The sequence below is a fragment of the Macrobrachium rosenbergii genome, chromosome 55 (assembly GCF_040412425.1).
Source record: "Macrobrachium rosenbergii isolate ZJJX-2024 chromosome 55, ASM4041242v1, whole genome shotgun sequence".
NCBI classification, from domain to species: domain Eukaryota; kingdom Metazoa; phylum Arthropoda; class Malacostraca; order Decapoda; family Palaemonidae; genus Macrobrachium; species Macrobrachium rosenbergii.
Genome location: NC_089795.1, coordinates 11012973 through 11028021, shown reverse-complemented (window position 1 = coordinate 11028021; position 15049 = coordinate 11012973). Strand labels below are relative to the sequence as shown.

The window sequence follows — 15049 nt, the reverse complement described above, 5'->3', positions numbered from 1 at the left end:
TTGAATACCAAATCTGAGCTTGTGTGGAAGGCACTGCCAAACGTTAAATATTCTTATTGTCTGTTTATATTCATTGAGTCACCTTGTTACCAGGAGTTGACGTTCAAAGTAAATCACATTGCTGTCAAAATTATAATTCAATTCGTGTCTTCAATGAACCCTTTCAGGTGTATTAACACCCAAATGGACTCCATTTGGTCTTGTCCACTAATGTCGTAAACTGCCATCGGCTGTCCGCCCTCTTCAATGATTAACCCTGAGAGAAACACATTTGGATTCAAGTGCATTGGATTGGGTCTTACGGCGTCCCTCTGGATCCGATGGTATCATTTAAGAGACCACCCCCTCCCCCCTTCTCTCTCTCTCTCTCTCTCTCTCTCTCTCTCTCTCTCTCTCTCTCTCTCTCTCTCTCTCTCTCTCCTCTGCCGAATTACACCTCACTCCCTCCTCCGAAGGAGGTTGGATGACCTCCTCATGTGAGATTTATTCTCTCTCTCTCTCTGATCCTGGGGAGGCAGTTTCCCTGGCAATTTAAGTTTCCTTCATGAAGCTGTTTGGGTGTTTCGTGTTCATTTTTTCCCCTCTCATTCCCACTTTCGTGATCGTGCATTCATGGGCCAGCCGTGTCTTGGGTGCCTTCTGAGTTGGCAAAACCCTTTTTTTCTTTTATTGTTATTTTCTATTCCCACTTATTTACTGTCCGTGGCAGTGGTGTCAACCACACAGTGTTTCGAGATAGTTACATATATACATTTAGTCATTCCATCCATATCTCATTTGACATTTCAGAATGGCTGATAATTATGAATAAGCTGCACTCTTGGACAGGCGGCCATGTCAGAATGTCGCTCTGTCAGAATGTCTCTCAGACATTCCCATTGTCAGAAATACCAACCTGGGGACTGTGTGAAAAATCGGGCCATCTTTGGGTACATTTATTTATACTGAGACTGTTTTCACAATACTGAGACAATTTCGAAGCTCCTGAGAAGATTGCTAACACTGACTCTCATTTTATAACTAGAATTTATGTGTCGAATTTACCCTCAACTGTCATGTGTATAAGGCATATAGATTTCTTTCAGTCAGTCTAACTAATACAATGCGTGCTTGTCAACCTGTACAGTCAGGGAACTATTTTAGTTTTCCCGCTATATTGTATGTTGACGAGTTGTTAAATTTTATCCAGACCTCCTTAGTATGGCTGTAAAACTGACCGTATTATTATTATTATTATTATTATTATTATTATTACTGAGGTCTCAAGAGGCTATCTGTGTACGTGAATGTGTATGTACATTGCATCCACATATACACACACCATATGTGTGTATATAATAAATAAACAAATATATATCTTAGCAACAGTATTTACAACGCTGTCAGGAAGACCATTGTCCAGCATGACAATAGTATCAAAGTTATCCTTGCCTGGCAATGTACGCGTTTCATTCTTATTTTAACATTATTTTGGGAGAATCACCAATCCAATATGGCTTTGACATAAGAATTTAAACTGTGGTGACCACGTGCGAGCAGTGATTATGTGTAGCGTAGTGTCAGCTTGTCTCCAGAATCGACCCTTTTTGAATACATGTGAAGGTCTGATACAGAGACACTGAGCCTTTCTGATTGTTGACCTCTTGTTCTGGAAACAACAGCGGTATTCAGCCTTGCAGCCCCTGCCTGTGTGGGTTTGTGGTTTCTTTGGCACTCTGAAACTGGTACTCCTGTCTAGATTCGCCTTATGTGACAAGTGCAGGGAGAACAATGCGGTCATTTATTTTTTCATAAAAAAAAGTTCTTGGGATTCACCCTGAAGGATAAAATCTAGTTACTGCCTCTGGAGTCCAGTTCTCCAGATTGTGCGAACTTTCCCCTGCACCTGAAACGCTACAGACGGATTTCAAGAAATGGCTACAGCAGAATTTCATTTAATTACTCAGGTACCTAGATCGGGATATTATAATCATTTAAAATTGTCATCCTTAATGTTTTGTCCAACTGCATCGCTTTTGGTAATTTTTCGTTTTCCTTTGCCAGTTTAAGAATGTTTGTCTAGTTTCCCATTTTCATACCTTTTCTTACACCGTCATTTCTCCCTCATTCAGGCATTTGTACATGAAACAATTCAACTTACACAAACGTCTTTGGACACTTACTTTGCCTGCATACAATTCAGAGCGAAGATTTCCAATAAAGCATCGACTTAAATGATTTTCTTGTCTAGTTGAGTGACAATACATAAGTGTTTTTCCAAGTGCAGAGTCACTTTTTAAGTATATCGAGGTGTTCTTGGTCTGTAGGTCCTCCTAAGGTAAATTCTAAACCACACATACGGTAGAGGAACAGCTCCGACAGAGTGAAGTTGTTTCTGTATTCTCTTTATCTGACTCTGAGTTCACTCTGGCATTGCCTTGGCCAGCCCTAGGAGAGGTGTTAATCAGCTCAGTGGTCTGGTTAAACTAAGGTAGACTTAACTTTTTAACTAGACCAGTGGCCCACATTCTTTGAAATCTTGAATTTCAAGTCAGTGGCCCCTTTTTGTGGGCTTGTTTCACATGAATAGGGTTCAAGATCTGAATAACACCCTTATGATGATGACTAGACTGTGAAAAAGTGTACCTTAGTTTTACCAGACCACTGAGCTGATTAACAGCTCTCCTAGGGCTGGCCCGAAGGATTAGACTTATTTTACGTGGCTAAGAACCAATTGGTTACTTAGCAACGGGACCTACAGCTTATTGTGGAATCCGAACCACATCATAGCGAGAAATGAATTTCTATCACCAGAAATAAATTCCTCTAACTCTTCACCAGCCGGCCGGAGACTCGAACTCGAGCCTGGCCAGTTCCAGTCCACAGCTCTACCGACTCGCCCAACGAAGAGCTACTAGACTGTAAAGCTAGGGTTAAAGGTCATGACCTGGAGAGAGAGAGAGAGAGAGAGAGCTCGACTCTAGGACTATTTTGACAAATGGTACCTCATTTTAGACACGATTATCAACTAGTGTTGGAGGTTTTTCTTACGTAACCTTAAGCTTACTCGACGGCTAATATTTTTTTTTATTTTTCTTCATCAAAGGTCACAGAATTTATAGTGGAAGTTTCCCCGCTGTCAACATTGTCAGTCTGCATTCTTAGGCAACAGCCATTCAGTAAGTTGCCTAAGAACGAATTAGTTCGAAGAAAGAGAGATTCGAGAAGAATGAAAGAGTAAGTAAGTATACCTTAGTTTTACCAGACCACTGAGCTGATTAACAGCTCTCCTAGGGCTGGCCCGAAGGATTAGACTTATTTTACGTGGCTAAGAACCAATTGGTTACATAGCAACGGGACCTACAGCTTATTGTGGAATCCGAACCACAGTATAGCGAGAAATGAATTTCTATCACCAGAAATAAATTCCCTAACTCTTCATCAGCCGGCCGCGGGAATTGAACTCCGGCCCATCGAATGACAGTCTGAAGCTCAACCGACTCAGCCAAAGAAGGGCTCGATGTGCAAAGCAGATATATCGGAGGAGGAGGAGGAGGACCGACTTAGAGCTGAAAGCAGGACCTCAAACAAAGAACCAAGGAGTTGATGTTGACTTCTGGTGTTCCTTTAATGTAAGGCCACTTCAGGGCTCTTTTTATTTATTGATTAATGGTTTTATATAACAACGTGGCGTCGGCTATCCTTGGATGGCCTATTTTTGACTGCTGCTCATATTTTCAGGGCTTCCTTCGATCTCTCGAGGGGGCAGACAGATGACCTTTTGCCGCCTGAGGTTCGAGTGCTCAAGTTTATGAAAGTTCTCGGAAAGTTAAAACTCCATCAGTTATGGAAGCTCTGCAGAAATGGAATGCCCTTTTCACATGTGCCTATACGGTGGGTATTGGCATTTGCAGGTGGCCCGAGTCTCTCTATTCTAGGTTAATGTTACTGTTTTGTTTATTCTTCTTGAAACCTGGTATTTCTGTCGGGAGTCATCCTTTTCCTCCTGCAAGATATAATTGGCAGTCGTGTCCTGGAAGGGACATGTGTTATACTAAGTGTATGCATTCCATTCTTTGTTATGATGCCACGGGGATTTTGTATCTGGCTGGGTTCAGTAATCAGTGTTCAGAGCCATGAAACTTCCTTTTTTTTGTGGGGACAAGCAGTTATTTTATTGGTTTTCCTCTGTTATGTTCTCAGTTTATTTAGGTTTGTATTGGCCTGCCTGATTTTACTTAACTTTCTATGTTCCTGTTGGTGCTGTTCATGACTAAGCTGGCGTTATGCCAGCACAGGTGCCTGCTCACAGAGCAGCAGACTGTAAAGAATCATTCAGTGACTTGAAGTGACGACACGGTCGTAAATAAATGAGTAGGAACTGATGGTATGCAAGTGAAAAAACGGTCATGTGAAATGAAAATTTCGAAAGATAGGATCACTGACCCCTTTGATTAAACCCTCGTAGTGTAGGTGGCCAGCAAGGAAAATGGAAAACTTGATCGTAAGGGAGAAATCTGGGAAAATAAAGAGATTGACGGAGGTGCCTTATCCCTTACTGTATTCGAATGACTGAGAAGGGTAGAGTAAAAAGCACCGACCTCTATGAGTGGGGATTGATGAAGGAAAAAGAAAGATTTTCTTTAGCTCTTCCGCCACGCTTGAAGGGAAGATGTGTGGTTGCGTTTGCCTATCAAGAAGAACTGTGGGCTGTCACTGTATTTAATGGCACTTGGCCTGTGCTTGCCCCTCAGAGTAGGACTGTAGAAAGTAAGTGTATAGTTATTTTTGTTGCCATCCTCTCCTAAAGTGGAAAGATTTTGGGTGTGTTCTTATGCGCTCATGTTTTGATTTTGTAAGAGTGTGATTTGTTTGTGTGTGTGTGTGTGTGTCTGTTTGTGAGGAAGTGCTGAAGAGGTGGTGTCTGTTGTTGCTAGTGCTTGTGTCAGTGAGTGGGCATTTTTGGGGTGCTTTCCCACCTTCTAGAAGTTGTTTAGAGGTGATTTTAATATAGTTTTTACATTGGTTTTTTCTTGTATATGTATAATGAATGTTCCCAAGAGCTGAAATACAGTATTATTATTATTATTATTATTATTATTATTATTATTATTATTATTAAGAGAAAGTCTTGAACAAGGCAAACTCCAGTTTTTGGTTAAGCGGGAGAAGGGTGAGATAGGGTTAGTAGTGGAATGGGAAAAGCCCTTCTTTGGCTGAGTCGGTTGAGCTTCAGACTGTCATTTGATGGGCCGGAGTTCAATTCCCCGCGCCGGCTGATGAAGAGTTAGAGGAATTTATTTCTGGTGATAGAAATTATTTCTCGTTATATTGGTTCGGATTCCACAATAAGCTGTAGGTCCCGTTGCTAAGTAACCAGTTGGTTCTTAGCCACGTAAAATAAATCTAATCCTTCAGGCCAGCCCTAGGAGAGCTGTTAATCAGCTCAGTGGTCTGGTAAAACTAAGGTATACTTACTTTAGTGGAATGGGAGAAGTTGAGTATACTTTAGTTTAACCAGACCACTGAGCTGATTAACAGCTCTCCTAGAGAGGGCTGGCCCGAAGGATTAGATTTATTTTACATGGCTAAGAACCAATTGGTTACCTAGCAACGGGACCTACGGCTTATTGTGGAATCCGAACCACATTATAACAAGAAATGAATATCTATCACCGGAAATAAATTCCTCTTATTCTTCATTGGCCGGTCGGAGATTCGAACTCGCATGAACACGGGCAATGGCTGTTAATCTGTGGTGGCCGCTTCTGGCATCATCAGCACACCTGTACTCATCCTATTGTTATCTGGTGACAGTGTTTGTCCGACGCACCCATAGGGACCTGAGGAGAAGCCTTTCTCCAAGGCCCGAGGCGAGAATGGCCGGTAAATTCTAGCCAAAGTCCTCTTGGGGAAGAAGATTTGTATCAGAAGCAGGTCTTTTGCAAAAGCTACGGATTTAATTTTTATATATATAATCTAGACCTCATTTCAGTATGTTTCTTACAAAAATTCTTCATTCCCAGCAAATGATATTGGCGTCAATGACCTAAGTTGTCCCGATGCCAGAGAACATTGAATCAATCAAGCAATCGGTCGACCTGTCGTGGAAAAAGTGGATCCGTTTTTTCCCACGCCAGTCCTTCACAACGTTCAGGACATAGAGAAAGATAAGTTTGGGATCATTTTGCATGATAGTTACCCATGAGACATTACTGGTTTGAGGTCCTTTTTCTTTGTTTAAAGTTATACAGAGAATTGTATATTAATTTTGCATAATCAATCACAATAAGGAATATAGCTATCGTTTCTTTGACACAATTATAATATTTTTTGCACTCAAGACTTCTTGTGAGAGAGGGTGCGAAATAAAGAGCTGGAAGACAAGCACTGCTAGTTTATTGATTGTTGTTTTAGATTTAGCTGGCCTTGTGCCAGCACGGGCTCTTGCTTCTAAGCGACCTGCTTATAAAGCGGCGTGCGGACGTCTGCGTATACTGCAGAGACCGCGAGTACAAAATAATTACAGTGACCTGAGGTCAAACTATTTCTCTTCAAAAACAGGAGAGGTACATACATGAAACGTAATGATTAACAATATCTTGTCTGAAATAAAATACTCTGTTACATATACATATGCATGGTCACTTGACAGTCAAATAAAATATACAATTCACAATAATGATAATAATTTGTTGTGTTTGTCCGACCTCAGGTTGAATGTGAAGGCACCGCAGAAAATGGGATGTTCATATAGAGAACACGTTGAGTGGAGACTTTACATTTCCTTTTATGGAAAAACACCAACTGAAAACATTGCACTCCTTTGACTGGAGGTCAATCTATGACGAAGATTGTCTACTGGGGAAAAATTACGATATATAAAGTATTTTTTGTAATAGATCAAGTGGTATTTACTATTAATTTTAAAAATTCTCGTATTATGTTTCAAATTTTTAAGGTAACGTCTTAAATATTGCATAGTTGTCCTCGCACCTAGTATATAAACTGAATAGATCAGACAGGTCTGCATTTATGTACCAATAGTGGTACAGAATTACATGCTCTGTCCTTTTGATGGTAATTAGTACTATTTTTGGGGAGTACAGCATTCATTTGAATGCTACTTATATGTCACTATTACTTGGGATACTGACGGACCGACCCCCAAGAACAACTTTCGCTTATGCCATCAGTGTCTGTCATTCATATTACATAAGGCCACATCAGCAGCCCTGAATCATGTCATTGATAAAAGAACGGACACCATTTCATGAAGCTTCTCCATATTTATATTTACTGATAATCTTTACTTGTATCTATATTTCTTTAAACCATTTTTTTTTTTTTTACAATTCCCGAGTTTTTACGGAAATAAGAACAAACAGCCAAGGACATGATGGACTAATGTTAAGGTGTGGCTACGGGTTAAATGAAGAGATTTAAGCTTTGTTCATTTGTTATAACCACCCAAATCAAAGCTACCCGTGAATCACTCAAGAGACTAGAAATAAGCACTGCTGTAATAATTGTTTAATAATTATGTTGTTATTACTTGTGGCTTGATATGTCAATTGTCCTGACTTACATTCGGAGGCTACCATTCACTTTAGGACAATGAACTCAGACTAGCCTAAAATGACAATTCAGTCCTGGCCATGGGCTAATACAAGTGTGATACACCGGCCTAGGTTAATAACCCCAGGACTGCTCTTAGCTTGAACTGGTACTTGACGTCGTTGACGGAAGAATTTCATTTCTGGTTAGGGTTGAGGGGAAGGCTGACTCCCGTGGTTGTTTAATGCTTCTTAGTAGAGGATACGTGGTGCAAACAACTTATTCCTAATGTTCCTGTAATACGAAAAGTTCATTTAGGACAGCAGTAATGTGCCAGACAGCATGCAGCCCTTAATCCAGGCTATACTGTATTCATGCCTAACTTAACTGTTACATTAAACAGTAAGCTTGGCTTTATATGCATAAAGGGTGGAATGTAACTCGAGAATTGACATATTTATAAAGATATGGAAGAATATCGCACATCTTAGCCTACGGTTGGTGGCATTGCAACCACATGCAAGCTCATCATGGCGCAATTACGTAACATTACCATAACAACTCTTGGTAATTTACTGTGTAAGGAACCGCGTGGCGGTCCTATGGGCACACGTGTATGTGAGTCAGCCATTGGACAAAACAAGACGACAAAGTATCTCTCTCTCTCTCTCTCTCTCTCTCTCTCTCTCTCTCTCTCTCTCTCTCTCTCTCTCTCTCTCCCTCCCGTGCGTCAGCGTCGATCGTTCGAAGGAATGCAACTTCTACCATACAATATTCCTGTCTATTTCTCTCTAACTATTGTTGTCTCGATTCATGTACAATCACCACTACTTGTATTGCCATGCAAGCATTGCAATCATGTACTCATAACGTTCCACTGAATCTTCTGTATCAAACTCTATGTATGTTTCCGTGTGAAGACGCCAAACATCTCGCCATTTCACATATATTATGCTCCTGCAATGCATTCATTAATCTGTCTCGAATCTCATGCAAATGTCCATATGTGGAATTTCCTGGCCTTTCCATTGACATAGGTTTTATCATTGTACGTTTATATTGTCTCTCACAATCGCCATCTGTCTGTCGACAAGCACAGGTGTCCGAAACATAATCTCCGTTTTGTCTTGTCTGTGCGTAGAAACTACATTGCGGCTCACAATAGCCAATAACAACCTCAAAGATTCAGTACATGTATTCAGTAAGGAACCAGCAATAAACTAGACAACACCCAGCCAGTATGTCACTCAATACCCTCCTTACACTGGTGACCCCAGAGTGACCCAAAAGAGCCAATGGTAGACGTCCGACCCACGATGGCGACCCATGCGCCAACGAACCCTTTGCCGCCTCCTCGACTCAGTCTCCCCAAGCCTTCAGGAGATGTCCGACCCTCCAGGATGACCCACCTCACCACCGGAGCCCTGGAGGCCTCCTCCAGGCAGCCAGATGCCGCCCCCGAACTCGTACCGGACGAGCTGACCAATGAAGGACCGGCAGACATCATCCTTCAGCCTGCTGCTGTTCCCCTCGAGATGGCTACTGAAGGATCAGCCGACGTCATCCTTCAGCCTGCTGCTGTTCCCCTCGAGATGGCTACTGAAGGATCAGCCAACGTCATCCTTCAGCCTGCTGCTGTTCCCCTCGAGATGGCTACTGAAGGATCAGCCGACGTCATCCTTCAGCCTGCTGCTGTTCCCCTCGAGCTGGCTACTGAAGGATCAGCCGACGTCATCCTTCAACCTGCTGCCATCCTCCTCAAGTTCCTGCTGGCCGTCGTCGCCCTTCAGTATGCTGCCCGCCCAAAGCCCAAGCCCTTCACGCCCATTCGAATTGTCAGTATAGGATGCTCTGTGGGCAGGGTAAGTAAGAGGCACTATTCTCGCGTTGATGGTTTATTACAGAAGCATCTTAATCCTATGGCGGGTACAGGGCACCTGACGTTCGCGCCAAAATCCTGACGGAGTTAGGCAATGCACTGCTAACCATAGACATAACAACATTCGATTCAGTAGTATTACTGATATCAGTGACTTGATACACACTTATCCTACATACATCCCCCCCTCCCCAGCTACGCATTAACCAAAATATAGGTATACTCAGAACTCAGAATTAGAGACAAATAAAGGATATCATAATCGAGAAAAGGCAAAATAAAAAAAAATAAATAAAAAATCAGCAAGGAATGGCTAATCAAAGCAAAACTTAATAATAGTTCAGCGAACAGAATGCAATCTATTTTCCACCTCCGTAGTCCTTCAGCCAAGCTGGGCGTTTAGTTGCCTTGAACTACGCCCACCAAGGGGTGGGGGGCTGCCGTGGCCAGCGTATACCTCCTGGTCCTGGGTATGTGGCACTGCCCCAGCTGGTTCTATAGTAGGGCACTGGCTCTTTGCTGTTATGTATTTCAAGTGGCGGCGATTTCTCCTCGACATTCTGCCAGTCCCATCTGTTGTGATTAAATACTGTCTACAAGGGAGTCTTTCCATTACCACCCCCGATCGATCCCACTTCTTACTGACCACATCCTGTACCAGGACTTGGTTACCTATACGTAGGTATGGCAACTGCCTTGCATGCAGGTCATATAATTCTTTCTCTTTCTGCAAAGTTTTGACCATAGCCTTTTCTCTCTCTCGTATCGTTGTCATCCAGTGATTATCCAAAAGCAAGAATTCATGCGCCATTGGGATAGAGTCCCATAACTGCCTCCCCAATGTTAATTGCGCGGAGAACTTGTCTACATCTCTTAGGGGAGTATTTCTGCATTGCATGAGGGCTTTTGCTGTAGCATCAGTGTCTAGGCTACTGTCATCCCTTACGTTGTCCCTCATCATACACTTAGCAGAGCGCACGGCTGCCTCAGCTCGCCCATTCGATTGGGGGTATTATGCTGACAAGATACGTAACTACATCGCTTATAGAAGTCTGACATCTCAGCACTCGCCAAGTTCGTCCCCCCATCAGTGGATATCTCCTCAGGGGTTCCCCAACGGCAGAACCACCTCCTCAAAACAGGGTTGATCTTCGATGAGGTCACACCATTGCCAAAGTACGACAGTTCCAGCCGCCCAGTTAATCTGTCTGCATATGCTAAATAGCATTTATTATCTAACTGGAAGAAATCTGCCACTGTTTTCTGAAATGGATACACTGGCGGTTGGGTGGGAACGAATGGTTCTCGTTGTTGGGATGGCGAATTCTCATTGCACGTCGTACATTTAGACCTCTGAAACATTACATCTGCCTCCATCCCAAGAATGACGCGTTCATTGCCGCAGACATTATCCCGCATAACTCTTCTGCTTCCTCCATATCTGTCTCGCTCGGTGATGCCTTTAGAGTCGGATACCGGGACAAGGTGTCAGCGGCAGTATTTTTTTTTACCTGCCACGTATTTCACTGAGAATTTATACTGAAGGGTTTTTTCCTTCAAACGGAACAGCCTGGGACTCTCAATGTGCTTCAATTCCCGATCGCCAAACAGCCACCGCCTCCCCCTCGATAGGGGCGTAGTTCAGTTCCTCTTTTGAAAGGTGCCTGCTGACAACAGAAAGGTACATCATGACATATGCAAGAACAATACAGTATTGCTGCAACACAACAAAGCCCATCCCTTCATTACTCCAGTCAGTCATAACAATGGTTGGTCTTGTCTTTCCATAATAATGCAGACCCTCAGATATCAATCTACACAACTTATTTTTAGCATATTGAAATTTAGACATCAACATTTCATCCCAGTACACTTTTTTACTGGCCCCCTTTTTCAATAATTCCCGAAATGGTGCCATAACAGGCGCCGTTGCAACGAAGGGAGCCAACTGATTGACCAGCCCAAACCACGACCGAATATCCATCTAGCACTGGCAGTTTTTTTTTATTTTCTTGACTGATCACACTTGCGGGGACGACGTGACGTCGGCCGAAATTGTGGGTGGGTTGACGGGCTTTTAATTTTGCATTTCATTTGTTAATTGGTGCAACTCTTTTAATGAGCGTTGGATAGTCGTTGACAGCTCTTTCACACAGTCCTCTTCCTTGGCACTGTTACTGTTAGCACTGGTACTGCTAGCACTGGCACTCCTGCCATCGCACGCCAATATCCTTCTAGTTTGCTTCGTTTATTTCACAATTATGCTGTTAATTATTATGTACTGGTAAGACCCTGCAACTGACACCAAAAGTATGACCTGATTCTCAGTCATATAAAGGTTCTACCAGTACAGATGAAAGACGTAAGATGCAAGTAACACGTGTATTTTCCCTAATAGTTACACAGGGCCCTGTTGCTAATATTACACTACTTAATTATGCAATTATAGTTGGAGGGTACTCTGAGGTGACACGCGCCGATAAACCCCTACTGATCATTAACTTTGCAAACTGAACTTGCTTAGGTCATAGACCTCAGCTGATTGGTCTCTTATAATCAAAAAGAACCAATAAGGGTCTTCGATGTATGGCACTCATTTGAATTGCGCACCCCAAACCCCAACGATCGTATGGCGTTCGACGAATCAGCAGCATATGTTCGTTACTCTCTGATCACAACTACGTACAAACAACTAGCAGATCCTCCATTATGTCCCAGACATGAATTTCTGTATCAATCAGTTCATATATATATACATTGTATATATATATATATATATATATATATATATATATATATATATATATATATATATATATATATATATATATATATAATATACAGTGTACTATTATGTTTATGCATGTTTAGATATGTATGTATCTGTATGTACAATTACTCAAAAATGTTTTGCAACATACTTCAAAACTTTTCAGACAACAGCTTATAATAGCGACATCTGGTGCTATTTGGCAACTCAGTTGTAAGCGCATGAAACATCTGAACACTAATGGTGGGTCCGAGAAATTACCTGCAGTTACCCTTAAACAAGGCTTTTCCTGATACTGCTTACTGTTGTCATATTTTACTTAATTAGAGGATGTTACTTTTACTTAATTAAAGGATGTTACTATAATACTTCAGAGGTCATCGCTGTTCTTATGTTGTAACATTTTCGTCTCCAACTGCCATCACTATCGTTGTTTTATCTCCTTTATATGTGTGAACTTTGTAGACATAAGCCTACGACTGTTATAAGTTGAACTATTAGTCTTATTAACATCAACAAATACGACTTTTGTACAGATTTGCTTGCACATTATTATTAATCAAATTTTTGAATGACTAATCCTTTGTATATTGTGAACTAGTGAAACTTAATATAGAATATGCTGAACTAGACCAACAGATTTCACGTCTATTTTTGTAATACATAGAATATAATCGCACGCACACACACATACATACATACATACATATATATATATATATAAGGATTCCAGGCGAAGATATATGAAGGCATACAGCGGGGTCCACAAAACACATCAAAAAAGGCCATAATTTATTTATGAGACGTTTCGCACATGTACTATGTGCATCTTCAATCTGCAAATATAACAAATTTCGTTAAAATTTACAAAAACTATTTTAAAAATAAAGTTAAAAGGAAAAAATTATTTACAAAAATTAAAATTAATAAAACTTGAAAGGTATACAGTAAAAAGAAACCAGTGCTGAACAAACCATTCAAAGGAGAAGGAGAAGAACGAATGACCATGAAAGACCTGACCCCACCCTACTGAAGACTTCAGTCATGCTAGATAAAGAGGAGAAGCGGAAACGTTAGAGTTCAAAGACGGAACAAGCCGTTTGATGTATAAGGACTCAAGGGTGGTTAGGTAATCACTATGGCTTGTTCCACCAATAATAGAGAAATGTTTTTTATTTATTTCGATTTTACATATGGAGGCATGGTTCTTTATATTAGAAAATTCTGGTTTACTCAGTTTCTGACCCGTTCTAAAACTGTATCCCACATGGCTACAATATCTCACCTGCAGTAACCTACGGCAAGATCCAACATAGATACTGGGACATCCCGGGCACTTGAATTTATAAATAACGTTAGATCTCATGAAGGTCTGCAGTTTGTCCTTGTAACCAAAGAATACACCGATCTTGGAGTGGATTGATTGGGATCAATTGTATCTTAAGGCAGCCAAATTCCTGTTCAATTATTTGTTTAAGTTTGGCTGAAAACTTGTTGTCAAAAATAAACGGGATTGTTGCATATATATTTTTCTTTAAGACATTATAAGAGGGTGACGGATTAGAGAAGTGTTGTGACCGTAGTCTGTTAATGACTTTAAAACCAAATTTTCAGGATAGGAGTTCTGTAAGAAAAATTTGACTAAAAATAAAATCTCAATATGAAAAAGAGACCAACTCGAAGAATAACGAAGAGCCCTATAAACTAAAGTGTATATGGAATTTAGCTTAAAGTTCTTAAAACATGAACTATAGAAGTTGTTAGCAAGTCCAGTGTATGTTTTTTCCTATACGCAGATGTAGTGAATTCACCATTGTCTCTGCTGACATTGATATCTAAAAAAGGTAAAGAGTTGTTGCTTTCTTTTCCATGGTAAAGTTTATATTTTGATGTTGCTTATTAATATGGTCCAGAAACATCTCTCTATGCCAAGGTTCCTTGAACAACGCAAAAGTGTCATCAACATATCTTCTATAATAGACAGGTTTACACACATCCGGACAGTTAGTTAAAGAGGTTTCTTCTAAAAAAGCCATAAAAATATTAGCAAACACAGGTCCCAATGGGGAGCCCATGGCAACTCCATCAACCTGCGAAAAGAGCTGACCATTAAAAACAAACATTGAGTCTTGCACAGCAAGCTCAAGAAAAGTCTTAAAAAGTTGTCTGTTAAAACCATGAAAAACTACACGATCGTCATAAAAAATCTTGTCTAAAATAATGTTGATGGTTTCATTCAGAGGCACATTTGTAAAAAGAGATTCTACATCGAAGCTTGTCATGTGTAGATCACCATCTTGTAGGACTATTTGTTTCTGGAACTCATAACCATTTTTAAGTGAAAATTGGTTGTAAGCGAACTCATTCAGTAACGAAACAAGGTATTTTGATATGGTATAAGAAGGGCTGTTATAGGCTGCCATGATAGGTCTGATAGGAACTCCTTCCTTATGTATCTTAGGGAGGCCATAGAGAATGCTAAAAGAAGAACTGGTCACAAATAGTTTCTGATAAGTAACCTCATCTAAAATACCCTCATTTTTAATTTTCTCAAAACCTGTTAATTTTATCTTCTCTTTTATAAATGTCCAAGAAGTTTGGTTCTCCATGTAATTGAAATTTGGTGTTGTCTGCAAGAATGTTATTAACCTTATCTATATATTCTTGTTTATTAAGAAGCACAACACCTTTTCCTTTATCTGGTTTACAAATGACCTAGTTTCTGTAAGATATTCAAATCCTCTTTCCTGAAGAACGGGGTCCAAGACACTTTTAATTTGGTATAAGTCTTATGTAAGAGAAAGATAGCTTATGTTGTAAACCACTTAAGTCATTGACCAAATTTAAACCCTTGAGTCTCTGAA

The 15049-nt window shown here is 40.7% G+C and overlaps 1 protein-coding gene across 1 annotated transcript in view; it reads left to right on the top strand.

The window, feature by feature from the left end:
• LOC136835735 (zinc finger protein 850-like) overlaps window positions 1-15049 on the top strand; it is a 260556-nt gene that overhangs the window by 149660 nt on the left and 95847 nt on the right. Inside the window, 1 exon segment of the mRNA XM_067099597.1 lies at window positions 8814-9398. Coding sequence (XP_066955698.1) covers window positions 8814-9398 — 585 coding nt within the window.